The following is a 26,968-nucleotide window of genomic DNA, read 5'->3' as shown; positions in this document are numbered from 1 at the left end:
ATCCCTGCTGCACGGCACCCACTTGGGGTGTCCTTCTCTCTCCTTCTCCCTGAACTCAGGCTGCCCGAGCACCCATTCCCCGGCAGCGGGCATCTTCCTCCCCAGGGCCTCTGGAGTCTTGGGACCCCCCCACCCCAGCCCTGCCCGGCCGGAGCCCCTCAGCCTCATCCTTGATGTCCCGTTGCCAGGCTGGGGACGTGTGACCGAGGGGCAGGAAGCCCCCCACCGCTGCCTGCGCTTCCCACGGGGCCTCCCCCCGCCCCAGCACTGGCCTCCGCGTCGCCGTCTCCACAGTGGGGCTGGGAAGCTGGTGCGGCCGGTGGGACAGAGCGCCCACGGGACAGTTCGCTCCGGCCCCTGCTTCCGAAGAACTCAGTGAGGACCGCAGGTAAGGGGAGGAGAAGCCACGGCGGCTGCCCGGGCCCCCGCGGGGCCTCCAGGGGTAAACGAAGCCCTGCGCATCTGCACAGGCGCCGCCAGGCTGGGTGCTCCGACCCGCGCGCATCACAGCTGCACGGAGAGCAGACGACCCGGCGTAGGTCAGGTTCAGAGAAAAATCACGGGCGATGAAGCGGAGAGAAGATTCCACACCCGGTTCCAAAGTGGGCAGCAGGGGCTCCCTGTGGCCAAGCCGGGGGTGGGGGGCGCTGGGCCTGGGCCGACCCGCAAGGCCAGAGTCCGGCAGGGGGGCCTCCGCCTGGCTCAGAGCTGGCGCAGCCTCCCCGGGAGCCACCCCCCTGCCCCCAGCCTGGGGTCCGGTGTGAACTGAAGCTGGAACCCAGGACACAAGGAGACGGAGGGGACGGGGAAACATGTTCACGGACAGAGAGGGCCTGTGGCGGCCGCCGCTCCTCTTCCCACACCTCATGCACTTGAGCCCGGAGCCTCCCTGAACTCTGGCCACTTCAGCCCGTGGCCTACGTGGACCCTGTGCAGGGCTGGGAGGGGTCTGGGCCCACGGGCTTCTCCACCGGAGCCAGCTGGACCGGGGTGACAGTGGGGGCTCCTTGCACTCACCCCTCCCTGACCATCTGTGGCCACGCAACTCAGGGGTAGTTAGCCCGGCTGCCTCTCCCTACTCCCTTCCAGAACCTTCCAGAAGGCAGCAAACTCTGTCTCCAATTTGCTTCACGAAAGGTGGTGAGGACTGCAGGGATTTAAAAGTTCTCTGAGCTTGTCAGACCCTGTCATGTCTGAGGAAGTGTCCCTCCCCCAACGGTCACCGACAGGTGCCTCCAGTCAGCTGCCAGTGGGGCCGGAACGAGGCCGGACTTAGGCGTGAGCTGGTGCCCGTGTCTCCAGGGCAGAGAGGCGGCCGTGCGGACATGCCCAGCAGAGGCACCGACTTCACCCAGGACACAGGAAGGCCTTCTGGGTTCCCCAGGCTCTTATGAGTAAAAACCTCCAGGAATCCCAAGTTTTTAAGCATTTTATCATTGGGGGTTCTTATGAACACTTAAGAATCATTCCCACAAAGACTAACAGCTTTATTTGCTCCAACCAAATGCAGGGTCTCATGGCTCGGGGGGCCCCGAAGCTGCCTGCAGACGCCCCTCCCGTGTCGGAACCGCGGGGCAGCTCTGAGCCTTCATCGCTGGGAAGGACACAGGGCTAGCTGTGTTTCTGGAGACACGCTGAACATTCATGACCCTCCCCCCAACCCCCACCCCGATTCTGGGATTTTGTTAGTCTTAGGGACAGGCCTCGTGATCCCGGCTGGTCCCCGCCGGATGCGCCACAGCAGTCACCTACTGGAGGAAGGCCCGGAGGAAGTCGTTGTAGGAGATTTTAGAAGACAGCGTCTTGTCGTAATACTCCAGGATGTGGAAGAACTCCTCCTCCGAGAGGTTGATGCTGTACTGTCTCAGGACCTGCCGGACAGAGCCCCCCAGACAGAGCGCCCGCTGGCCTCCGTGCGCTCGAGGAGGTGGGCTGCCAGCCAGAGGCCGGCCACGTGCAGCCCCTCCGGCGCCCAGTCCCAACTTCCCACCTCCAAAGCGGCCCCCAGCAGCCCTCTCCCCGCACTGCACACGCCCCCCCCGTCCCCCCACCGCTTCCCTCCCTCCTGCCTCCTCTCTCCTCTGCCCTCACCCTGCCAAGGGTCAGAGCATGCACCGTGGGTGTCAAACTGGAGACTCTTCCTGTCCTATGGAAGCTGCTGGTTCTCCCCACCCCTCCCCGAATAGAAGGTTAAGAACCATCGCCTCCCTGCAGGGTAGTGGGGCTGGTCAACACGTTCAGGCACGGTAGACGGACAGGGAGTAGAGCTCTAGGTGGGAGACTGGCCACAGGGCCTTAACGAGGGCGGGGCCTCAGGGCGCAGCCCACCTGGGAGGAGGGCAGGACAGCAGGTGCAGGGAGCCGGGTGTGGCTGACCTGACAGTAACACGGCCCATGGCTGCAGCGGCTGACCCTCCCCCTCAGTGAGCAGACTCCCTGGTCTTCACCAGGCTGCTATGTGTGCAGCTAAAAGGCCACACTTCGCAGCCTGTCTCGGAGCTAGGTATGTTCTAGCCAGTTAAACCCAAGTGAGAACCTGATGGACGACCTCTGGGAAGCCTCCTCTAAATTAAAGGCGCTGGCCCCTTTGGATTACAGATGTGATGCTGGGGCCCCAGCAGCCACCACAGACCACGAGGCAACCTTGTGGAAGGAAGCCAGGTGCTTCCGGGCTTCCTCTCACCAGATAAAAATTTTTATCCTCTCACCAGACAAAAATGTACTACTCAAAACATCAGACCAAGGTGCCTTTGTGAGGAAAAAGCAAAAGAAGGACAGCATCACTTTGTAAGAAAGAAAACAGAAGAGGTTTATCTACCTCTTCTGGCAGAGGAGATGGGAGGATGGTAGAGCGAGAACAGTGGGGTCCCCAGTGACTGTCCAACACCGCGCCAGCTCTTGCTAGCCCAGGGCCTCTTTTACGTGACAGAAGAACAGACTTCCACCACGTTTAAGTTGCTGGGTTCCCCCCGTGACATGCAGCGAAGACAGACCCTAGTAGATGGTCTCCCTCATAAGTAAAAGTAAAGATTAAGTTATGGATTTCCTATCTTGGAAATACATGTGTTATAATTTGTTTCTAACAGGAGTCTAGAACACGGGGCTGGAAGAGCCCGAGATTCCTCCCGGCAGTGGGACGACAGGCCCCGCCAGGGAAGCTGAGCCTGCGTATCCCAGACTCCCAGCTCGTCTCCGAATCTGGCTGTCGAGGCCGCATCTACCTTTTGAGAGCCCCGCCCCCGGATCCTGGGATGCAGACAGGGTCCTGTTGCCTTCTGCTCTTGGCCGGGAGGCGGAAGGAGGAGGCCAGGCTGAGCGCTGACTTGAGCCCGAAGTAAACAGAAACAGTTTGAGCTGGAAAGCCACCAGGGGTGGGGGGGGGGCCTGCGGGCAGGTGTCCCCGGGGCAGCTGCTGGGATATCCCCCCATCTTCCGGCAGCCCCATCGGCAGCCCCACCAACTTCTGCTCGTGTTCCCGACTGGAAGGGAGAGGGTTTTACTTTTAAAATTTGTTTTAATTGAAGGCAGAGAGGAACCTGAGGAAAACATTTTTGGAAGTGCATTTTGAGGTCATCACCCTTTGACGTTTTGAGCGTTCTTCCTGGCGGCAACATGTGATTTTGAATCTAACGTTTGGATCGCAATAACTTTCTCAACCTCCACGGCGGGCGGGGGTGGAGAGAGTGGGTAGGCAGGAGACCAGGGCCCAGAATCTGCTAAGGCAGTGAGTTCTATGTGATTCGGGAAGTGGGAGTTCTGACTCAGCCTTGAGTCTGGCCCATTTCTCTGGTCTGGAGGGGAAATGCCTGCGGTCGCCCCCCCACTGACCCTGCATCCTAGGAGTGTTGCACACTCCTGTGGGCACGTCAGAGGCACCAGAGTTCACACTGCAGGGGAGAGCGGCTGGGCCAGCTGCTGTGGGGAGGGGGCCGGCGCCATGGGGAGGGCGGCTGGGGGAGGAAAGGGGCGACCGTCTCCCAGGAGGCAGCACTGGCCTCTGCTGGCCGAGGTCCTGTAGCTGGGACCCTGCTTTATTGAGCTCCTGCTCCGGGGGTCTTGCAAGGTGGACGCAGGTCCTGGTTCCCCCATGGAGACCACGGGCCCAGCCATGTGTGGGGTCCGGCCCGGGCTCCAAGCACCAGCGGCCCCTGTAGTGGTGTCCGGAGGGCTCAGGTCATGTTCCCCCAGGGTTCTAGAAAATTTCAGGGAGGAGAACCTGGAGTCTGCAGGTGAGCAGACTGTCTCTCTGGGGCACGGGTCCACCTCGGGGCCCCAAAGAAACGAGGTCCAGGATAGCCGCTCACACCTGGGCCTTTACCAGGGAGGTGAGGGCTCCTCTTTTGAGGTTTTCTGGCCACTGGCATGTGGCTGGTTCTCCCGGTGCAGACGTAACAGACACCCAAGAGCTGAGCTCACCTTCCTGAAATCAGCCACGTTTAGAAGCCCCGTCCCGCCCTCATCGTGGGCTTTGAAGGTGCGCCGCATCGGTCTCCAGCAGTGCACAATTTTGGGTTGAATACGCAGTAAAGCTGAATAAAAGGAAGAAGTCTCAGCACCAGATTCTTTCTGGAAAAAAAAAAACACAAAAACCAAGAAGCGGTGAGAATGGAGCTTCTGAATGAGTAGCGCGGGTCAGACAGACTCAGCCCTGCGGCCGCGAGCTCCCCTTGAGGACCTTCGGCCTGTTCTGCCCCTGCTCATCCCTACCCTGGGCTACCCTGGCCCACTGCCCTCTAGAACGAGGCCTCCAGGCAGAGCTCATCGCCACACTGGCAGATCACCAACCCTGCTGCTCCTTACGTGTCACTTACTACCCCCCCCCCCGCCCGCTTCCCCCCCACCCCCCCCGGAGGAAGGTGGCAGCGTTGATCCCCATTTCACAGAGTGGGGGACGGGAGGCTCGGGGAAGTGATGGGGCAGGACCAGGACAGATCCGGGCTCTGCTCCTCTCAGGTTAGGGAGGAGAGAGGAGGCCAGGGAGAGACAGCCGGCCGACCGCAGAATACTCTGAGGTGAAGATTTCAGTTTGGGTCTTCTAAGTAGGTTATGATAATGAACAGAGTTTTTTTTTTTTTTTTTTTTTTTTTTTTTTTTTTATCACAAGGTTGTAATTATATCTTGTAATTAGATAGTACACTACACTGTGATTATTTCATTTAGGTGCTATTAGATTGAAAACAAGATATTTTAGCATGATTTCGCCTTAACACATGTCTGAGTATCACAGAGGTGAACTGTCGGCAATAGTGTGTAACACATTTTGGGGAATTTAATTTTAACATGGCGTTACATAAAACAAATTAGTGCAAAGTTAAATTGCTTTCAATTTTCCCACCACTTAGCACTTATGATGGAAACTCACCAGATACCCTCTAGCTTGAGTTAGCTCCCGATCTACCCAATCTACACTCGAGAAAGGAAGGATTCTGTGCTTTCCTGGCTCTTCCCACGCCCATGCGCGGCTCTAGAAAGGCTCTTCCCATCCTCGCTTAGGAAGCTTGGGCGTGGCTGGAAAGCCGAGTCCCACCTCGCTTCCCCAGAGAGCTGTCTCTGCGGCCGAAGGTTGCGGAGAAGATCCCCAAAGAACTAGAAAAAGGAATGGCGGGGCTGGAACACGGACCAGGACCAGCACCAGGCAGGGTAGGCCTTCTGGAGGTGCTGGCCGCACGCTTTCCTAGGAAAGGCCCTGAGAATTGTCTCCCACCTACGCTGGCACTCAGGGTAGGGACGGGGTGGCAGGCCGGACTCTTTCAGAAGCACAGGGTGGCAGCTGTAGTCCCTCCTGGCGTAATGTCCAGAGCTGGGGCCGGGTTGGGGGCGGCGGTGAGACAGCACACGGGCAGCGCTGGTATCTGCCCCGAGGCTCAGCTCCCAGTGGGGCCGTCTTGGAGCACCTGTCGCTTCACTGCCAGGAGACTAGGAGTCAGCGTTTTGACCCCTTGGTGCAGATGGGCAGTCTCTGCACAGGGGAGAGCTCAGAAGGGGCCTTAGAACCCAGAAGCTTCCTCCCTCATTTTCAGGAGGGGAAACTGAGGCCCGGAGAGGGGGAGGAAGGCTAGAGCTGGCAGGGGCCTTGCGGGCTGTGCAGTTTCCAGAGCTCACACCTGTGCTCCTGAGTCCCCTGAAGATGTAAGCAAGACAGTCTTCTCTCCGCTCACAGCAAAACCGAGCTAGAGAAACAACTGTCTTAATCTTAGCCTTTTCTGCCGTCGCTTGGCCTAAGCCTCTGATGCTAGCTCTCGTCTAAAGTAGGAACCGCACCAAGACAACACCCGATTTTGCACAAAATCACATGCAAATTCAGCTGCATAGAAACGTTCTGCATGGGATCTACTGTTTGCTGGGTTGAGCCAGCATGATCCTGCTGCTGCCGGGCGTGACCGGGACCCACGGGGAGCGGCTGGGGCAGTCCGGGTCCGCCCTGCACGCTGGTCCCTGCAGCTGTGTCCTGGGGTGGCTGGAGCCAGCTGTTTGCCCCCCGAGCTGGCCACGCTAGCCGCACTTGCCCTTCAGTTCAGTATCACAGATGATGGGAGAACTGCGATCCGTGAGCACACCGGTTGGACTGGGTGTGAGTGAGAATCACAAAACTGATAAATAATGGAGAGAAAAGGTAAAAACCCAGAATGGTGACATCCACCTGCTATTTAGGCATCTTTCGGTTCTCATTCCTCTTCAAAAAAACAAAAAGGAAATTGTAGACAATGCATTGTGGGTACAGTTTACCCAAGAAAGATGATGAGTCTCCAACCCCCCCTTCCGACAACCCAGAGGAAAGGGTCTGGCCTGCCTCAGATGCTTGAACATACATGGATGTTTCCATTAAAAATGTTTCACTTTGGGGCACCTGGGTGGCTCAGTGGGTTAAAGCCTCTGCCTTCAGCTCAGGTCATGATCCCAGAGTCCTGGGATGGAGTCCCGCTTCAGGCTCTTTGCTCAGCAGGGAGCCTGCTTTTCCTTCTGCCTGCTACACCCCCTGCTTGTGCTCTCTCTCTCTCTCTCTCTTTCTCTGACAAATAAATAAATAAAGTCTTAAAAAAAAAAAAAGGGAGAGATGTACATTGTCCTGGGTTATCCTGGGGGACCCAATCCAATCACCTGAGTCCTTAAAACACAGACTCTTTCGTAGTGAAAAAAAAAAATAATTTCACTTCTGTTTGCAAAACGGGTGTCTCCTGGTACTGGGGGAGGAGCCAGAGAGCTGGGCTACTGTCCCCAGTCTTGGGTCTCCAGGGGCTTACGGGGCTCCAGAAGGAGAGAAAGAAAATCTCTGAGTCATTTCCAAGGAAGGAAATTTTGAGCTGTTTGCGACGCTCTCAAAGCCTTTACCTGTTCTTTTGCCTCCCTGAGGAAGCCACCAGCTTGCTGGCTTTGCGCCCATTGAGCAGACCCTGGGGGTCGTGTGCCCGCCTGGAAAGTGCTGGGGCTCTACAGGCCTTTATGTAATGGAGAAGACGGGACAACAGAGACGCGCTCGACAAGTGTCTACACACTCACACTATGCGTACATGCACACATCACACAAGCGCAGTACACACGCACTATCATGGGAACACGTGCACACATCATGAGAGTCATGTGTACACACCCACACACGCAGATCACACGAATACAGTACACACCCATCACACCTGTCCACATATATTGCACACGTGTGATATACAGATACCATGATTATCACGCACGTGTGATTTGCATGTATATGTGTATAGACAAAATATGAGCCCATTTTCAGGGTCCGAGGGGAGGTGGCAGTGAGACTGGGGACATCTGACAGGAGGGTCCTCACTGGCCAGCGGCCCCTCCCAGAGGCTTTGTGCCCACTGTGCCCACCATGGCTATGAAGCCTGACGATCCAAATTTACAATGACTTGAGAGAGGAGAGAAAGCCTTTGGGCCTGGCCGAAAGGGCCAGGCATCGCCGGAGGGTGACTCTGCCTACCATCTTATGCGCGTTCTGAATTTTCATTCTCTGCATCAGGGGGGTTTCCTTCGCTTTCAGCAGGAGGACACAGCTCTGGATGAAGTCGCAGTACGCAAACCTCCCGTTGTTCTTCAGATCGTACTTCACGATGAGCTGCTGGCTTTCCTCTTTGCTTATGTCCAGACTGAACTTCTCCACAAGAGCTAAAGACAGAAATACCAGTTCAGCTGCTGGCGATCTGCTCGCTCATTCATTTGTTCATGCCCGCATGCATTCATCTCCGGCCAAGGGGCTCGGGGCTGGGTCCTGGCTCACAGGCTCGCGGTGGGTGTGGCTGGACAGACACGGAAGCAGACAGGCAGAGGCACGGCAAACTGTGTGCGGCGAGGAGAAAGGGGTCCCCTGCATCCTGCTGGGCCCTCGCTGGCCTAGTGTTGGCCGGCTGTCGGGTTTTGCAGCCGCCACTGCTGTGGTCCCAGCAGTACAGTCGGAGCACAGAGGAAGCCGTGCTGAGCAACAGGGAGGGACAGAGTCGGAGCGCTGCTTGCTAAGGCTGGAGAGGAAAAGCACCGAAGTGGATTTTCTGTATATAAACGGTGCCTTCAAACCAAACACAGGCTGGAAGACACCAGGTGCAATGTGCAACCCGAGGTCCTTCTGCCTTTGCACGGAAGTGACAGCAGATCGCGATGCTGACCAGGACATACAGGGCGGGACGGGGCTGGGCTGGGGAGCCTCCAGGGGCGGCCCAGCTCTGCTGTTCCGACTTGCAGAAAGTCATCAGCAGGGCTCAGAACATACAGAAGGACTTCTGAAACTTAATAAGTATATATTTTATAGCATGGAATTTTGGATGTGCTACTGAAGCCAGACAAGCTGAGCAGGATAATGGATGGGCGGCTTCAGCAGGTTCCCGGGTAAAAACTAAACACAGCGACGAGACAAGCTAAGGTTCATCAGCCTCAAAATCAAAAGAATTAACTAAAAACCAAATGGAACTCAAACATGCATTAAAACCAACATTGCTGATTTGGTTTTAGCAAAACATGTCATGTAAAATCAGTGGAACAATGCTTGATTATTATTGATTTCATCTTTTATATTTCATTTAGAAATGGTTATTTTTCATAGGAGCTGTTCACTTACAGGGTTCACACCTTGTTTTGTTCGCACACTTTAAACCCGTGATTATCATGAAAGTGATTTATATGAATATTGGAGGTTCTTGAGAAAAACATTTTCCTTAAAAAGGGACCTAAAGATTAGTCAGGAGGAGGGGGAGCTGACCACAGGGGGCTTCAAGCAGGGGAGTGACAAGGTCAGATTTACCTTTATGTAACATAAAATGCTGCATAAATCACATGCAACCATGAGGAGAACTAGAAACCCAGATGATGTCATTTGAATAGCTCATCAGAGCGATCAATAGGGCAAAGCAGATGCCCTGGGTGGGCTGGCCTGTCCCCAGCCGTGGCCCTCCTCCGCCGGTCCCATCTCCACCAGCTCTCCAAGCCTGTGAACCTTTCATGCCGCCCGGAGACCACAAGCAAGTCCGTGATTTCTAACGCTGAGAATGCCACGGCGTGCAGACTCGGTCATGTGGGTGTGAACGTGCCCCGTGGTGGGTTGAGGTGCCTTAGGAATTCTTGTCCCGCGAGGCAGCATTTATGGAGGTCCCCAGCCTGCCACGGGGCGGGGCGGGGGGGGGAGGGGAATGGGCTTGTGCCAGCAGGTGACACTCTGAGGAGAACGTACCCAGGAATTCAGCCGCGGTGACCTCGCCCTGCTTGCTCACGTCCTTCTCTTTGCATTCCTTCAGGAACTCTCGCCAGCAGCCCTGAACCTGCTTCCGGAGCTTGCTTTCGATGGGCTCACAGTTCTGCAAGGGCAGCGGGCCTGGCGCCGAGCCGACGCTGGTGGGGGTCTAGAGAGAAAGGAACAGAAATTGTCTTGTAATGAGAGATTCAAAATGGAAACCATGATACAAACTTACAGGCAGGGCTCAGGTTTGGGGTTCAAGATTTCACAGGCAGGATTCGCTCAGAAATAAAGAAGGAGCAACACAGATGTGGCATTCCGCCATTTGTTACTCCGTCGGGGGGCTGTATCGGCGCCTAAACGCAGTGACCAACATAGTCTGGAAAGAAACATGTAGCCAAGATTCAAGTATAGGGAGATGTTATTTAAATATATTACTGGTGTGTGTGTGAGTGTGTGTGTGTGTGTGTGTGTGTGTGGGTGGGTGGTGACAATAACATATTTTTCACCAGAGGAAGAGACTTATCAAAGAAAGGGAGTCACTTGTCATTTTCATGGATGTCTAATCCTGCACTCCCTTCCAGAATGTCCAATATTGTGAAATAATGTGGACCAAGTATGAGGCCGTTCTCGGTCTATTGTATTATCCATTTAAATACGGGGAATGAATTGGATGTAGCCCATGCATCCTCCGTCCTAAGGTTATCTGAGTAACCAACTCAGCTGAATTCCTGCTCTTCCTCCGGATTCCTGTCCCAGCTGCACCGTCCCCATCTGGGTAGACGTAACACCTTTCTCCTAGGTGCTCAGGCCAAAACCTCAGAAGCCAACCTGGACTCTCTCTCTCTCAAGCTGACACCTAATCTGTTGGGACATCCTGTTGGCTTTACCTCAAAGACACACCCAGCATCTGACCTCTGGCCACCAGCTCCCCACTGCCCACCTCACTCGGAGCCACCAGGCCTCTCCCCTGGACCATGGCAGCCTCTCCCCGCTTCCTTGCTTCTTCTGCCCACGCCTCCAGCACCCACTCTATGCACAGCCCCTACTCAGCACACAGACAGGCACCTTTATACGGAGGCTTGCTGTCCATATCACTGTTGTGCGTACACCTGCAGGGCTCCATCCCCGGGAGAGAAAGCCCAGGTCCTTGCTGTGCCCATCCCCGCCCCCCACCCGCAGTGTGTTTCCTGTGGCTGCCGTAACAGAGCTACAGACTTGGCAGCTTCAAACAGCACATGGTTATTCTTTTCCAGTTCTGGAGGTCAGAAGCCTGAAATGGGTCCCACTGAGCTAAAATCAGGGTGTCAGTAGGATTGAGTGCTTTCCGAGGTTCTAAGGGAGAATCCGTTTCTTACCTTTTCCAGCATCCAGATATGCCCACACTCCTGAGCTTGTGGTCCCTTCCTGAACCTTCCAAGTCAGTAGCATCAGGTGGGCCTTTCTCCAATGGCGTCTCTCTGACACTTCCCTTCTGCCTCTGTCTCTCTGTGTACAGACCCTTGCGGGTGCCCTGGGCCTTCCCGGCCACTTCAGAATAATCCTGTCTTAAATCAGCTGGTGGGCACCTTTAATTCCATCTGCAACCCTGGTTCTTCGTTGGCATGTAAGGTGACATATTACAGCTCCCAGAGATTAGGACGTGGACATCTTTGGGGTCCTCCTGACCCCCCCCCATTCTGCTCTACTCACTGTCTTTGTCTTGTTAAATATTTATTATTCACCGTTTCTTGGCTATTATTCCAAGAATGTAAACTCCACAAGGGCAGGCACCTTTGTTCATTCTCAGCTCTAGAATAAAATGTAGCACATAGTAGGTGTGCAGTAAACGTGCATCGACTGAGCGAAGGAAGGATAACTTCCGTCTCTGAGCGCTCGCCACGCACGAAGCCCAGCGACGGCGGCCCTAAGTACGGGGCTGGGATACTCTCCAGCCTCCTTCCCCGGAGACACCGTCACCTTTCCCGCAGATGAGGCAAGAGCCTCTGTGAATCTGGCCTCTTTCTTGTGCCCCAGGCTGGGCAGCTCAGCCTGGGGACAGAGCTGCAACGTTAGACAGGCCTTGGTTTGAAATTGGGTCTCTCCGCATCTAATGTAAGGATACCTATTCGAGCCTCAGTATCTTTAGCTGTAAAATGGGAGCAACACTTCACAGCAGGGCACACAGTTGGGCCTTGCACACACTGCCTCCCTGCCGCGGGGCATTTGCTTTCCTGTCTGATGAAAGCCCAGCTTGCTGGCGTCTCAGTCTCCTGCCCCTGCTCCTGTACCCACTTCCCACCCGAAAGCCGCCTTATTCCTCCTTCCACACCCCACACTTCCCTTCCACCCACCGTCTCCCCAATCTTTCCTCACACCTCCGCCCTTCCTGCTCCAGGCAGGTGAGTGTTAAGGACACACCTATGGGCTCCTCTCCTGTGCCCCTACCCCAGGCTCTGCCCAGGCGACCTTCTCAGTCACCTGTCCCTTAGAGACTCTAGGCCCCTTAGGTCCGGAGGGGGTGGTGGGGACTTTGGGGCCCTGGTGACGGCGGCACGACATCAAGGACTCACACACGGGTGGCTCGGAGGTTTCAGCCCGGCCTTCAGGTCGTGAGTGGGCGACGACACTGCAGACCTGCTTCTGTACGAGACTTCGGGAACACTGCTGCCCCTTTGGGCCTTGACGGAACTGCCAGCGGTCGGCGGTGTTGCCATTCTCTCGGAGCTGAACATGCTCAGGAAGTCTGGGTACTTCAGCCTGCCCTTGGCATTGACCGGCATCTCGCTCCACAGTCTGTCAAACTGGCAAAGAAGCAGAAGTGAGCGTTTAAGAGGGTGAGCGTAAGAGCCCAACGGAGTCTCCCGCGGCGCCCCGGAGACGCAGGCGGGAGCTGGGGAAGGCCAGCGCTCACAGCGGAGGTCCGAGACCCACGTCTATTAAAAAAAAAAAAAAATTGAAAAGGGGGGAACCCCACTTGGTCTGTGCCTGACGGAAGCCTCTGAAAGACGAACAGGATTATTCATTCAAGAGGATTCATTCGTTCAAGAGGATTACTCATGGCTTCCACAGGACATTTTTTAATTGAATTGTGCCCTTAGTGAGTAGTTGAAGCCATTAAATGTTGTGATGAGTCACGGAGCCCGAGCTGTGTGTATATAAGGACACTGTGGGGGGAAACGCAAATCAAAGCCCGGTCCACCATGGTCCTGGGGAAGGCCGGCCGGCCTCATTTCTCTTCCTTGCGGGTGCCTGAGTTCTGCCACGCTCCCTGCTGCGCTCACAGCTGTAGTACGTGGCCCACAGAGGGCCAGAGCTGCCTCCCCACCAGCTGGAAAAGGGAAACCAGACTGCAGCATGTGGCTTTGGGTTGGTTCCAGGCCGTGTCTGGACCATATGAGCACAGATACCGAGCAGAGTGACCCCAGCATCCTACCTGAGCCACTTTTGATGACTGAGGGCTTTCGGGGAATTAAGAAGAGGGGTAGCTTAATTCTGAGTTGGTTTTTAGGGCCTTTCAGAACTGGTAGGGCCCCATATTTCAGCACATGCCAAGGGGAGCGGTGTCCCCTCCTTCCTGTGGGCCTTGGCCTTGGCCAGCACTTCTGGCCTCCGGGTTTCCCAAAGGCAGTGATGAGAGACCCTGCTGGCTCTGTCTGAAATTCTGGAAATGAAGCACTGAGGGGTGGGGAAGAGACAGGGAATGTTCCAGGCCCTGAGAAGGGAAACAGGTTTAGTCTGGGACAATATTCTTGATTAATGGGTTTTAAACTTTTTATTTCAAAAGAATAGTAGATTTTCAGGAAGTTACAAGGATGGCTCCAAGAGGCGCCGTGTGGAAATGAGAGACCTTGAGAAAGTGGTTCACCACGTGGTCTTGGAGAGAATTCACCATCACCAAGGGCAGTGACCACCTCCAACTGTCTCCCTTCAGGAAGGTTCTCCCAACCCCCCCAGGACAGATGACTGGCATGCTTCTCTACCTTCTCCCCTTGTGCTGAAGCCACCCATGCAAGGGACATTGCCCTTCCTGGTCCTGAAGCTCTCTGAAGGTCGTCCGAGACTCATCTTCGAACGTTGAACATCTCACAAAAGGACTAGCCCACAGCAGGTGCTCTGGAAATGTTTGCTCAACTGCGGAAAGTCCTACAAAACTCACAGAAGACTGACCAGACAATGGTAAGATCCTTTAAAAATGAGGGGGACAGATGGCACAAAGCCATATTGTGATCCCAGTCCTCACACAGGGCTTTTAGGAAACACAGCGAGATGTGGCTGAATAAGAGGAAGTGGGTTGTGGAGGGCTCTCCCGCATGCTGCGTCAGCAACACGAAGAGGAAGGAGGAGGAAGGTCATGTTATCAAGGGTGAATGCAAAGGAGGGTGTGAATGCTTGAGGATGCGGTGAGCACCTGGAGCACGGAAGCGAGGGTATTTATGGAACCACAAGGACAATAATGTTGGCTCCTGGTCTGGCAGGAGGAGCAGGGAGGAACCAACTCCTAATTAAATCTGTGGTACAAGTGAAAGTCAAGGCAGAACCACAGAAATCCTCTCTGCACCATGAAGGGCAGAATGAACGCTGCCAGGACGATGTGGAATTGGATGCGTGGGAAGTGGAAGCCCACACGTCACCCCTCAATCTTGATAGGTCGGCACACCCAAGAACACAGACGGAGGCGAAGGATGTGGCATAGGACAAGGCTGCTGGGGGCTGCGGGGACTGGAGAGGCATCAAGAGGACCAGAAACGGGCACCATGAGAGCGCGTTCTGAAATTACAGGCCTGGGAGCCGGGCGCGAAACCCAGGCAAAATTCTGAGTCAGTTTCCATGTCACGGTGGCAGATCGTGCCCTTCCTGAAGTGTCCTCTTCAAACGTGCAGTAGCAACTGCCTTCTGAACACTGAAAAACACGTGACTTCGGGGTCCACTGCTGTGATGGGGAAACTGCCGGAGAGCGCCCCTCCCATCCCCACAACAAGAGAAAGTCAAATATTCACCGAATCAGAACGTGTAAGGCCCATCAGAGGGGGAGGCTCCAGGGAGCCCAGGGGACCGAATGTCATGGAGCCTTAAATCTCCAGGAGAACCGGACGCCCCAGCCCTCACGCCTGGCAGAGCTCAGGAGGAAATCGGCAACAGTGTTAACAGATCCATCCAGGGCAAGTGTGGGCTGGCACGAGGGGCTGGACTGGCCGGGAGGCCCAGACACAGGTCACGCTCACGCTCACCCGCTCTCCTCCATCCGCCCTGTCGTGGCTCCGGAGACAATGCGCACGACGACGACGGCACAGATGGCACAGACAGACTCGCTTCTCCAGAGCCTCGGCTCCGGGGAACTGAAAGCGTAAAGCCGCTGGGGGAGGCGGAGCAAAACCCACTCCAGACCGGGACCCCCAGGGGAGGGAAGGAAGAAGCAAACCCGTCTGCCTTCAGGAGGGGCAGGAACCCCCCCCCCCCCCGCCCGGGCCCAGCCACGGATCCATGGCTCCTGGGGGAAGGATGACAGCAAAAGGCCTGGAGGAGGGGGGGCAACCCCAGATTCTGCATCTGTATAGAGAGCAAAGGTCAGAGGTCAGTGACACCAGGGTGGGGGGGGCGGGGGAGGATTGGGAACTCTTGCCCGAGACCTACCACAGAGACAAGATTGGGTCTGACTGCCACGGAAGGGGTATCAGGGGTGGGAACGTGGCAGAGGTGCCAGCTCTGGGGCCCACACACAGTGGAGGCCGTCTCCTGCTGGAGGTGTCTGATGCCTGTGCACTGCGCACCCTCAGGGTAACGGCAGCAACAACAAACTCAAACAAAGTTCAAGGACAATGAAGCCCAGAGAGGCTGAGTAACTTGTCCAAAGTCACACAGCTGGACAAGTGCAGAAGCAGCATTGAAACCCAGGTCTGCCTGTCTGAAGGGCTGTTTGTTATTTGCCTGCGTGTTTCTCATCTCCTAGAGGCATCTGTTAAATTAACACCATGTCTGAAATGTTCAGGATGTTGAATAGTTCCTTTCCCTAACAGCCGCAAATAGAGCCAAGTCCCCATGCAGTCGCCAGGACAGATCTCAATTGACTGACCAGGAGAGGCTCTCTCTGGGGGTCCCTATCTTCTTAAGTCATATCCAAGTGGACCCAGCTCCTATGGCCTTTTATTAGACATTTTCTGCTGAGTCACAAAGACCCATCAGTTTCTAACTCCACCTGCTCCGAAAGTTGCTCTCCTTTGCTGAAAGGTTACTTACACCAGAAGGTTTCAAAAGATGTGGCACTTCCCCTGCTTTCAGAGCTCTGTAAGTCAAGAAAGCTGATGTCTCAGCTTCATGATGTTTTTTTTGTTGTTGTTTTGTTTTGTTTTTATGAGCTAGTTTTTATACAGCAAATAAACCAAGACAGGAGATCTCTACTAGGATGCTGGTTAACATGGATGGAAAGGTCCCAGCCCTAGCCCTTCTGAATAATGGCAAGCGAGGTCCAGACAATTTAGGGGTGCCAAATTACTTCTCTGTCTCCCCATACAGACATGGTACCATCCACCCAAGAAGGTCCTGGTACATGACTCATGCAAGGAGAAAACGTGCATCTCAATGGCTTTGGCTTCCTGTTCGCCAGCCTGTATCCAGAAGCATCCTTCCCAAATAGAGCACAATTTTTGCTAATCGTTCCCCAACTTAAACCATGGTACTTGCGCCAGACTTTGATGCCTCGATGATGCAGTCTATATTTGAGATGTGTCTGCATATTTTTAGAGACAGCATTTAAAAATAAGTGCTTGATTTTGCTGGAGAGGTGGGGGGCTGGATGTGCTGGGGATGGTGGAAGCTTTCTTAGTGGACAATTCAAATCCAATTCTGTCACACACGCCGGATATGCCAGCATGTCATTAATTTACATCGATAATTAGAGTAAAATTTTGCTCATTTAGATGAAATGAAAAATCTTTATTAGCAAAACCTTTGTTAGTTGGCCCCATAGAATAATAAAGGCAACTGGATTAATTTTAAAGATTTCTATCCATTTATGGTAATGGAGAGAAGTATTTGCAAATAGCGATCTCGCTCAGCTTTGATGATCTCTGGGACTGTACGGTTGGTGGGGGAAGCACTTCCATTTGTTAACAAAAATGATCATAACGCTTTAAAAAAGTGGGATTTTAGGAAAGTGAAATCTGATGTTCATATTACTCAATATGAATGAATTCCTTCCGGGGGTGGCGAGTTCAGAAGCCTGAGTGGGGAGGGGGTTGGCTGTATGAATCCTGAAGCCCCAAGAAAATGAGGCCTCATTGTGGGGTGACTCAACCTGGGAGCCGAGAGTGACCTTTCCACCCAGGAACCCGGGCTGAGCCGAAGCAGAGTCAGAGGAAGCACGGGGGTGGGGTTGCTTCTGGAAGTATTTTGGATTTCAGTTTCCACCTGAGCTATTCTCTCAGATGAGGGTGGCAGCTTGTTCGACCAGTGGAGAGTGCTCGGAGCAGTGCATTGTCTGCTGGGGAGGGAATTCTGCTTCCGTGCTTGGATCCCTGGTGCTCTGTGTCATCCCAGCTGTTTGGCCACTGGCCCGTGGCGTGGGAGAATGTGGACACCGAAGCCACGACACCATCCATTCACAAGGACTTGCTGAGCACCTGCTCTATGCTGGGCTCTTTTTTGGTGTTTGGGCCCCAGTGAGGAACGAGCCCTGGGCGCTGCTGACATGTAGGGATATTACAGACTGAAGTCAGCAAGCAAGGCAGACCCTCAGGATGCCGTCCTGTTGGGAGGCGCTCTTGGCCTTGGAAGGTCGTCCCGGAGAGCAGAGAAGCCAATGCAACAGGTTGTCAGAGCTAAAAAGAGCACCATTCAGTTTTTGAGGAGGAAACTGCTGAGAATCTCTTCTGTGATGGGCAGGAGGCCCTCAGAGACGGTGGTCTGTGTCCAGCCGGTGGGGTGGACATGTCACCAGCATGGTCACAGTGGTACCCCCAGAGCTTCTGGAAACACTGACAATGGAACCAGGGGGAGGGCGGGGAGAGGGAACGGGGGTTGGTAGGAGGCCCAGAGCAACCCCCAGGCTCTACGCTGCCCCGTTCGGGTGTGGGAGTCTTTGGGTGACACAGGCCCAGTGATTATCCAGAGAAGGAAGAGGGAGCATGGTCGCTGGAGCCCAGTTTAATTTGATTTTAAGAATTTGATTTTATATGTGCCCTGACTGAAAAGGTGCAATTCATGCTTGTTACACAAACAGAAGGCTCCTGTGAGTCTTCAGCAAGATTGAAAACAAAACAATAACACCACCACCACCCAAAACCTTCCAGCATTTTCAAGATAGAGAATAGCCCTAAACTCTGGCCGGATGTGCTCATACACCACCACGTAGGACAAGGAACCAAATTCATTTCTTACTTGCTCATCTGTCAGAATCTGGACGTGGCGGGAGCAAATAGCCCTGAATTCATCCCTGGAGGCGGTGTTCGTTTTCATGGTGTCGAAGTTCTCGAACTCCTGAGCAATGGCGCGGTAGTGGGAGCCCACCGCCTTGTGCAGCCGAGCCAGCAGCTCCTGGTTTGCCGTTTCCTTGGGAAACATAGACGGCGGGCCTTTGGGCATTTTCTCAGCCCACTCAGCAGCAGTCTGGGGGAAAAAAAAAAGGAAGATTGATCCTTATAATAAACAATAAGTCATCTCGTGGCTCCGGGCCCACCGCTCATGGCAGGTCCCAGGGGAGCCCCGGCTCTGTGAGGAAAAGTGCCACCCAGAGGCAGGTCTAAGAGAGGATCCAAACAGAGGTTCAGACTTGGCTGAAAGGGAAGCCCAGGCTCCCTGGCCTTGGAGAGGGAGCCACAAGTCAGAGCCACCGTGCAGGGGGAGGTCATGTGGAGACGGCCCTGGGGAGGTCAGGCCTTTGTTCTCCTGCATCCACTCATTTGCTCTGTCCTTTGGTTCACTTCACAAAGCCACAGCGAGCGTCCGCTCTGAGTTAAGGGAGTAAATGCGGATCCAGACCGCTCTTATTTCTGGACATCAGTGCAGAGAGTTTACACTCCCAGTGGTTAAAATTGGAAAGGCAGCTTCTGCGGGCCCTTACTACGACGTGATGCTGCAGCACCACTGCTGGCTACGGGTTCCCTTAAGCCTAAAACTTCGAGGCCCACAGGGCTTTCAGCAGAATCTGTGGGCTTGGAGGCTGAGCAGGGCTGTGGAGCAGGTTTGTTGAGCCCCAGGCGTTCCAAACCTCTCCTGGGCAGTCGGGAGGCCGAATGTCAGGGCCTCCTGGCGCTGTCCATGGTGCCTGGGCGTCTGGAGATGGGGTGAGCCATGGCCTGGGCTCAGGGCTGCTTTCTGGAGGGAGGAGGAACAGGCTATGGGGAAATAGGGGGTGGGGAGAGAAGGAGCTTCCTACTGGATGTATGGGCTATGCGCTGGTAAGAGGGCCGGGCAAGGTGAGCAGAGAGGAGCCTGGGGAGGACCGCAGACCACGTTCTACGTGTGCTGATGACCATTATGGTGGACAGGCAGGACAGCAGGAATAGCAGGCGAGGAAGTTACTTCGTGATCACCAATGGATGCTAAGACCCAACATCACTCTGTGTTCAGCCTGGGGCCAGTCAGGAGGACAGACTGAGCTTGCGATGAAGCCAGACTTGGGCAACTGGGGCTTAAAGGGCAGCGGTGTCCTGAGCCTTCCATGAGGGGACAGGGGTCGGCGGAGTGGACAGGGAAACCGCCCTAACATCCACCTGCTTGCTGCAAGCAGAAAAAGGACCCCCAAACCAGACCTGCATTTGCTGCCTCAGCGGTTCAGCTCCTGAAATTTGAGGAAGGGGTGAGGCTGTGGGATGGGAGGGGGCACTGGGCTCTGTGAGAATGCATGGGTGACAGTGCATGACAGCTGTCTCCTGACGAGGCTGAATTCTGAAATCTGCCAAATTTCCTCCATCAAAACCTGTCGTGACTGTTAGCTGTAACAGCTCTCGTGATGCGTAGCACTGTGCTAAGACCTTCACAAGATTTTCATGTTTAATCCCCCCAACTAGTATTAAAACTGGGTTGTGTCTCGTGAAAAAATGTTCAACATCACTTGTCATCAGGGAACTACAAATCAAAATCCCAGTGAGACACCACCTCACACCAGTTGCAATGGCTAAAATGAACAAGTCAGGAAACGACAGGTGTTGGTGAGGATGCAGAGAAAGGGGAACCCTCCTACACTGTTGGTGGGAATGCAAGATGGTGCAGCCACTCTGGAAAACAGTATGGAGGTTCCTCAAAAAATTGAAAATAGAGCTACCCTATGACCCAACAATCGCACTATTGGGTATTTACCCCAAAGATACAAATGTAGTGATCCGCAGGGGCACATGTGCCCCAATGTTCATAGCAGCAGTGTCCACAATAGGCAAACCGTAGAAGGAGATGAGACATCCATCGACAGATGAATGGATAAAGATGTGGTCCATATACACAAACGACTATTACTCAGCCGTCAGAAAGGATTGAATATTTACCATTTACATTAGTGTGGATGGAAGTGGAGGGGATTATGCTGAATGAAATAGTCTCAGAGAAAGACAATTCCCACGTGGTTTCACTCATGTGGAACGTAAGAAACAGCACAGAGGACCACGGGGGAAGGGAGGGGAAACTGATTGGGAAGGAATCAGAGCAGGAGACAAAGCACGAGAGATTCTTAACTCTGGGAAACAAACTGAGGGTTTGCTGGGGGGGGGGTGGGGGGGTGGGGTACCTGGGGGATGGGCAGTACGGAGGGCACGTGATGTGATGAGCACCGGGCGCTACACACCACTGATAAATTATTGAACACTACATCTGAAACTAATGATGTACTACATGCTGGCTAATTGAATTTAAATGAAAAGAAAACTTGGTCATGTCTCATTTTCAGCAATTCCACAGCAATATATGTATTCTGTGTTACTCTCCTTCATGACAGAGCGTAATGTTACTTTATGAAGCTGCATCAAACACAGAATGATTCTGAAAATACCCTCAAAAACATGACCCCACACTCGGACCCCAGCCTGTGTCACCTTCAACCACTGAAAGGTAAACAGCTGCTTTTAAAGACATCCACTTGGAGCCATTCAAAGCAAGTGAATGCTTTTCTTTTTCCCATTCTAGAAAACGAGACTGACCTTACTGGTGGATGTGATACATTTCCAGACAGTTACAGCTCACCTCCCATAGCTAAGCACAGGGCTGTTTCCCTAAACACTCCACGGGGTGTTGGTATTCAGAGTGCAAAGGAACCTCCTCCAGGAGGAGAGTTGTGCTCGAAGCCCGACCTGACACTTGGCGCTCCTTTGTGCCCTGAGAAGGATGGGCCCCCAGCTGGGAAGAACACAGGAGGACAAGTCTAGCCCGGGATGGCGGGTGTCCTGGGTCTGAGGCTAGACTCTGCCTCTAACACAGTGTGGCCCCATGCGAGCCCTGAGCCCCCTTTCCCTCTTGTTTCCTCATCGATCCAGATGGAGTAAGGAAGGGCTGACATGAGACGGTTTATGTGAGTGCTCTTTGGAAGTTTTAACACAAAAAACAAAATGGAAATCCTCTCATTCTACCAATAGATGTAGAAGAATTCTCACTTAGTAGATTATGCAACCTGGGTTAATATGGTTTCAACTCCAGAGGACACTGGATCTTTTTTTTTTTTTTTTTTTTGGAAACTGGATCATTTTTAAGCAAAAGAGACATTACTAAATTTAACTTGTGTATTAGAAAGGCCTGAATAGACAGGTAACCATAAAAGAAACTGAAAACGCTATTAAAAGATCTATCATCTATTATTAAAAAGGTGCCAAACCTAGCTGATTTTAAGGGCAAACTGTATCTCACTTTTAAGCTATAAATAATTTTTACAGTAGTCAAATAATTCTAGAACACAGAAAGGAATATACGGTGTCCCAACTCATTATATATATTTCCCTAACACCAACATATTATAAACACTTGAAACAAAAAATATAAGCTCACCTAGTTTACAAGCACTAACATGAAGACATTAAAACATTTTTAAAAAGACCATTAGGAATACTTAGCCCCATTATTTTTAAATCACAAATCAACTAGGGTTTATCCCAACTATAAGAATCCTCCAAGAATTAGCAGACCTTTCAATTCCTTATATGAGGTCACAGATCGACAGATGGCAAAAGGCATTTAACAAAATCCAGCAACTAATCCTGTTAGAAACAGTGTAGCCATTTCTGCACCACACAGAGATAAAATGAAGATCCTGTGTGTAATACTCTCTCCCTAATTGAGAGTATTAGCCAGACATCGTCTTCAAACATAGTAAATGAGTAACATATTAAAGCACTGAAGTCCAAAACAAGATAGGCACGCTAGACTGTCAGTTCTACTATTCATATTTTTAGAGGCTCTGGCTTTCGAAATAAGACAAGAAGATGAAATAAACCGAATGAATGTTGACGAGATTCACTGCTATTTGTGGATGTGATGGTACAACAAGAAAATCTCCAGACAGTGAGGAAAGGGGCTGGAATAAAGCCAAAAATATGAAACAGCAATACCATTTTGGGGGCAATAATGATAACTCGTTAGAAATTGTATCATGAAACCGACCCACATTTACATTGGTAACAAGCTCTTGAATGCTCTGGGCTAAGTTTCATATGAAAGCACAAGACCCACACAGAGACGGCTGTGCACATTCTATGGAGGGGCTGTCAGAGCAGGTTGGAGTACAAATGGACGTGTACCGTGATCCCCGATAGGAAGATGCCATTTCAAAAGATCTCAAATTATAAATAAAGTTAATAAAATCTTAATAAAAATCTCAGTGGATATTTGGGAGAATCATCACACATATAGACACTAAAGTTGATAGGGAGGATAAATATAGGAGAATTGCCACGAAGTTCTTGGGAAAGGGTAGCAATGAAATTTTTGACTTGCCCGATAGTGACACTATGAACTGGGTACAATCAGAAGAGTGTAGCTTGGTCTAGAAACATGCAAGGACATCAGTGGCCACCTGCTTAGATTGTTAGTGGATGAGAAATAGGCCTCTAACTGTGGCCGAGCCATGATACCACTAAAGCAGGATTGAATGGTGTGGTTGACTCCAGGACAGCTTTGGCTCAGAGTGACCTTGTAAGCAAGAAAGAACATCCAAGTTTCAGAAAGGAAAATTTTTTCTTCTCTCCTGACCCATCCACTTTAAACCACAGTCCTCCTGGGTTTCCACCTTGGCCAAGGGAGACAGTCCTTCCAGTACCTTGGGAAATACACAAGGTGAGCTCATGGAACTATAATCATTACAGAATTATTTACAAAATTAACAAGATTTTACAAAATTGGCAACAGTTTGGATGCCTGATAGTAGGGAAACAGTTAAATATGATATGTTATTTATTTTTTAAAGATTTTATGTATGTACTTGAGAGACAGCGTGCAAGGACCATTTGGGGGAAGAGCAGAGGGAGAGGGAGGAAGAATCGCGAGCAGATGCCTTGCTGAGCGAGGAGCCCAATGTGGGACTTGGTCTCATGACCCTGAGATCATGATCTGAGCCGAAATCAAGAGTCAGGCACTTAACAGACTGAGCCACCCATGTGCCCCAAGATTTGATAGTTCTATAGGATGGATTACAGTGTAGTTATATAGAATCTTTCAAGGAATAATTTAATAATATAATAAAATTTTTGTGATGTACTAAGTGGAAAAGGATCCAAAAAACGGTCCAAATGATTGTGATACACACATGTGTGCACATACACGCAAGTATTAATGCTTGTTCTCTGGGTGGAGAGAGAAGGGCAGCAAAGTCAGGAGGGTCACTGGAGCTCCCAAGCTGGGAGGGTCAGGGGTCCTGAGCTCCGGGGCTTGGGACAGTCTGGTGAGTGATGCTGAGGACAGCCTGGTAGGGAATCCTGCTCAGTGGGACAGCCTGGGCTGCGAGTCGGACCCCTGCTATTATCTAACTCCCAGAGCCCCGAGGGGCGGGGGGCACCTGTGCTGGGCACACATGACACGTGCGCTGCCCTTGCAGAGAATGAATGCTCAGTGCACAGCTATGAGTACTGTCCTGAGTCTTTCACGAACACTCGTGGGATGTCTGGTATGTGCCAGGCGCTCGTCTTAATACTGGGGAGGCAGAGGTACGAAGTAATCCTTAATAAGGTCTCTACCCAGGGGGAGTCTCTGGAAGGAAGAGAGAGACCAGGGCCAAGCTCACCTGAGAGCAGATTCTAAGCAGGTTGCGTGCTCTCAGAAGGGGACACCATGCCGTGGACACAACGGGTCTCCCCGAGGAGAGGACAACTGAGCTGGGAGGCCAAGGAAGTGCCGGTGTAAGTCAGCTGAAAACCCAGAGCCCGAGGCCATATTCAAGGCCATGTTCAAGGCCTCCGGCCTGCAAAGTCAGCTCTTCCCACAGGCCCTGAGCTGCAGCCCGAGGTGGCCCCATCCTCTCCCAGGTCAGGAGGGTGGGAGGCCAGGGGTCACATACACACGGGCACTTGCCAATGAGAAAAGAGGTGACACAATTTCCTGTTCAGGCACACCAGAGTGCGGGTAACCGAATCTTCTCACGAAGGGGGTTTTGCTGCCAGTTAGAAATCGTCTTTGGCCTCCTGCAAAAGTAATTACTGTGTTTTCACTGCAGAAAACTTAGAAACGACAAAAACGCTACAAAGAATAAACAGAGATCGCAGCTCTTGCTGCTCCCTGAGCCACCACAGCCATCCCCTCGGTGACCTGAGCCCTGCGGACAGGCTGCTCCCACTTCACACCACGCCGCCCAGAGCACTCCCCGCCTCCCTGGCCTGGCAAGGGCAGAGCCTCCTGGTTCTTCCATCGGGGCACACAGGGGCGGAATCTGTCAGGTGCCCCCGTTCTGGTTCTCATCCTGCTTTTGAACAAAGCCGCTCAGCCACCGCCAGCCTCGCTCCAAGTGACTAAAGACGCCAGCGAAGAACAGATGGCTCTTGGTCTGGCGCTTTTGTGTCCCTGGCACTTCTCACGTGATCATTATATCTGAATGGGGGGAAATGGTGCTTTTTCTATAACTAGAAGGAATGTTTCTCCTAATCAGAAAGGACACCACTATCTTCCGATGTAAATGTCACTTTCCGCTACTAACTAGGCTTTCCATAAAAGGCACCTTCGGGATCGGAATGACAGCGGGGATGTGGAGAACCACGTCGTGCACCCACCTTCGTCCACACCATTGTCTGGAACGGGGGCCTTGGGGCCTGCACGCTCTCATCTAACACCTGTATACACACTGGGCTGTCCTGGGTACTTAAAACAAACACACAAAAAGAAGTGGAATCTTATACACCATAGGTCTGACCCGGCTGGAGAATTTCTGTTTTGAAGGAATTTTCTCTCATCTACTCAAGGGCATCCATGGAGCCTGGTTTTACCAAAACAACTGTCCCTCCTGATGTTGCAGGGAAACGCGGACCACCCCGGCCAAGAAGAAAATTCCTCGTCCCCTTTGTGATTTTATAATGTTGGCAAAATATGTAAAAGAAACCATGTCCCAATATGGGAAGTATATAATCATCACAGAGCCTATGGGTAGCACAGAGTGCTCTTCAGCTTCAAACGTGTCCATAGATCTCATTTAGTAAAAAGCAAGTCCGAGTTTAGTAAAAAGCAAGCAATGTACACTTGTGGTTCTAAGTCCTGCCGTTGCAAGGAATCACCCAAGAGGCTGCTCTTTGTGGGTGGGGGTCAGAGGGAGGTGGTCTGGGTGGAGGTCAGAGGGAGGCGGCCTGGGTGGGGTGTGGTCAGATGGAGGCAGCTTGCGTGGGGGGTGGTTAGAGGGAGGAGGTCTAGGGTAGGGAGTGGTCAGACAGTGGCGAGCACGGGCCTGTGCGGAACTCATCTGGAGCACGTGCCTCCCACCCAGCTCCAGGGCTCCTCTCCCTCTTGCGCCCGAGGTCTTTGACGCTGTCTGTGGCTCTGACTGGGGTTTCTCCCAGCGCACGCAGCTTGAGAGCCAGGGAGAGCCCTGCAGGCCCAGAGCTGGGATCCCCATACCATGTCCCATCATCCCTGGTCAGGCCAGACCTGCCATCTCTGGTGCCTCACACCAGCACAAGAAGAAGGGGTCCACCTGTCTGGCTCAGGCTGGACCACAGCTCGAGGCAGTGGCCCCATTAATCCAGGTTCACCACACTAGAGGGAGCGCAGGGCACGGGGGCCACACTGGTCAGGCCTAGGGCGTTGGGCCTGGAGGGCGAGGACAGTCTCCCATCAACTGAGGGCTTTGGGGTTAGCCGGAGCCAAATGGGAGTTGAGCTCGGCCTTTTTCTTGTGACCTTGAGCAGGACAAAACACCCGTCTCTGCCTCATTTTCCTCCCAGGGATAAAGCAGGGATAAAAAAAACCATCTCAAAGGATGGGCCTGCGATTTCAACAAAACGACACGTGCATGCTTGGCCCCACACCTGGCACATGTGGGCAGCCATTCTTGCTGCTTCTGCTCCTGGGGGCTGTGATTCCAGACATTTCTGCCTGAGTCTGACAGACCCGGGTTTGCATTCCGGCTCCTGGTTAATACTGTTTCTACCGTGCGGCATCACGGAGGCATTCTGGTTAAGCCACCTGCCAGGGAGGTGGAAGCCAGGTATGAGATCCACGAGCCTGGGCAGGAGCCCAGCGACACTGTGGGCACTCCACAGAGTCCTGATCTCCTGACCAGCTGCCCCAGGCTCCAATTCAGCACGGCTGAGCCACAGCCCTGGGGCTGGTGCCTTCAAGCAAGTTGCTTCGTTTCTCTGGGTGTAGGTCCTCCATCTGTAAAGCAGTGATAGCCACAGCAGTGCAAGAGAACTGCCCTGTAAGAATCGTCCAGAAGGCAGGCATAATCAGGGACCACACCATCCATTTCAGGAAGGCACCGTACCGACCTGTTTGAGACAAAGGTGGTGGGGGAAGCTCCAAGTGAGAAGCTTGCAGACCTAACCCACATCTGACCAAACCAAGGGGAGCGAGGGAGGGAGGAGGCCCCGAGGAGAGGGTTATACTGGCCACAAGAGCCAGCTGCAGGCAGGGTGTGCTCCGGAAGGATTCACTGAACCTGGGAGGTTGTTAGCTCACATGCCATCGTACTCTTCTTCCAACAGCTGGAAAAGGGAATGATTCCAGAAAAGAGGCTTCTAGCATCCTGTCAAGTTCTGTTCAGCCACGATCATGGCTGACTTATGAAATCAATTTGCCACTGAGTCATATCCCAAACAACTTTTCTAGATAACGGGAAGAGAGAACACAATAGGGAAGAGGCGGATTGAAGTGTCAAATAATCCAGTCGGGTAGGAAACGGAGGTACATGTCCATTGT

The 26,968-nt window shown here is 52.9% G+C and overlaps 1 protein-coding gene across 10 annotated transcripts in view; it reads right to left on the bottom strand.

The window, feature by feature from the left end:
* Positions 1-1,413: 1,413 nt before the first annotated feature.
* EFCAB6 (EF-hand calcium binding domain 6) overlaps positions 1,414-26,968 on the bottom strand; it is a 218,989-nt gene continuing 193,434 nt past the window's right edge. For 3 of the 10 annotated variants that reach the window (XM_045083734.1, XM_045083733.1, XM_045083735.1), the window contains 6 exons: positions 18,038-18,265; positions 12,235-12,465; positions 9,680-9,848; positions 7,943-8,127; positions 4,417-4,566; positions 1,905-3,479 (listed from right to left, as the gene is read on the bottom strand). In XM_045083734.1, coding sequence (XP_044939669.1) covers positions 3,036-3,479; positions 4,417-4,566; positions 7,943-8,127; positions 9,680-9,848; positions 12,235-12,465; positions 18,038-18,265 — 1,407 coding nt within the window. In that variant the 3' untranslated portion in view covers positions 1,905-3,035. Of the gene's footprint in view, positions 1,872-1,903; positions 3,480-4,416; positions 4,567-7,942; positions 8,128-9,679; positions 9,849-12,234; positions 12,466-15,136; positions 17,635-18,037; positions 18,266-26,968 lie in introns of those variants that run through there. The other 7 variants (XM_045083737.1, XM_045083739.1, XM_045083738.1 and 4 more) reach the window with 5 other exon arrangements.

This window comes from Mustela putorius, unplaced genomic scaffold (assembly GCF_011764305.1).
Source record: "Mustela putorius furo isolate JIRA1106 unplaced genomic scaffold, ASM1176430v1.1 tig00000738_pilon_pilon_pilon, whole genome shotgun sequence".
Lineage (NCBI taxonomy): Eukaryota > Metazoa > Chordata > Mammalia > Carnivora > Mustelidae > Mustela > Mustela putorius.
Note: the sequence above shows the minus strand (reverse complement) of the source record. Positions and strands in the feature narration are given on the sequence as shown.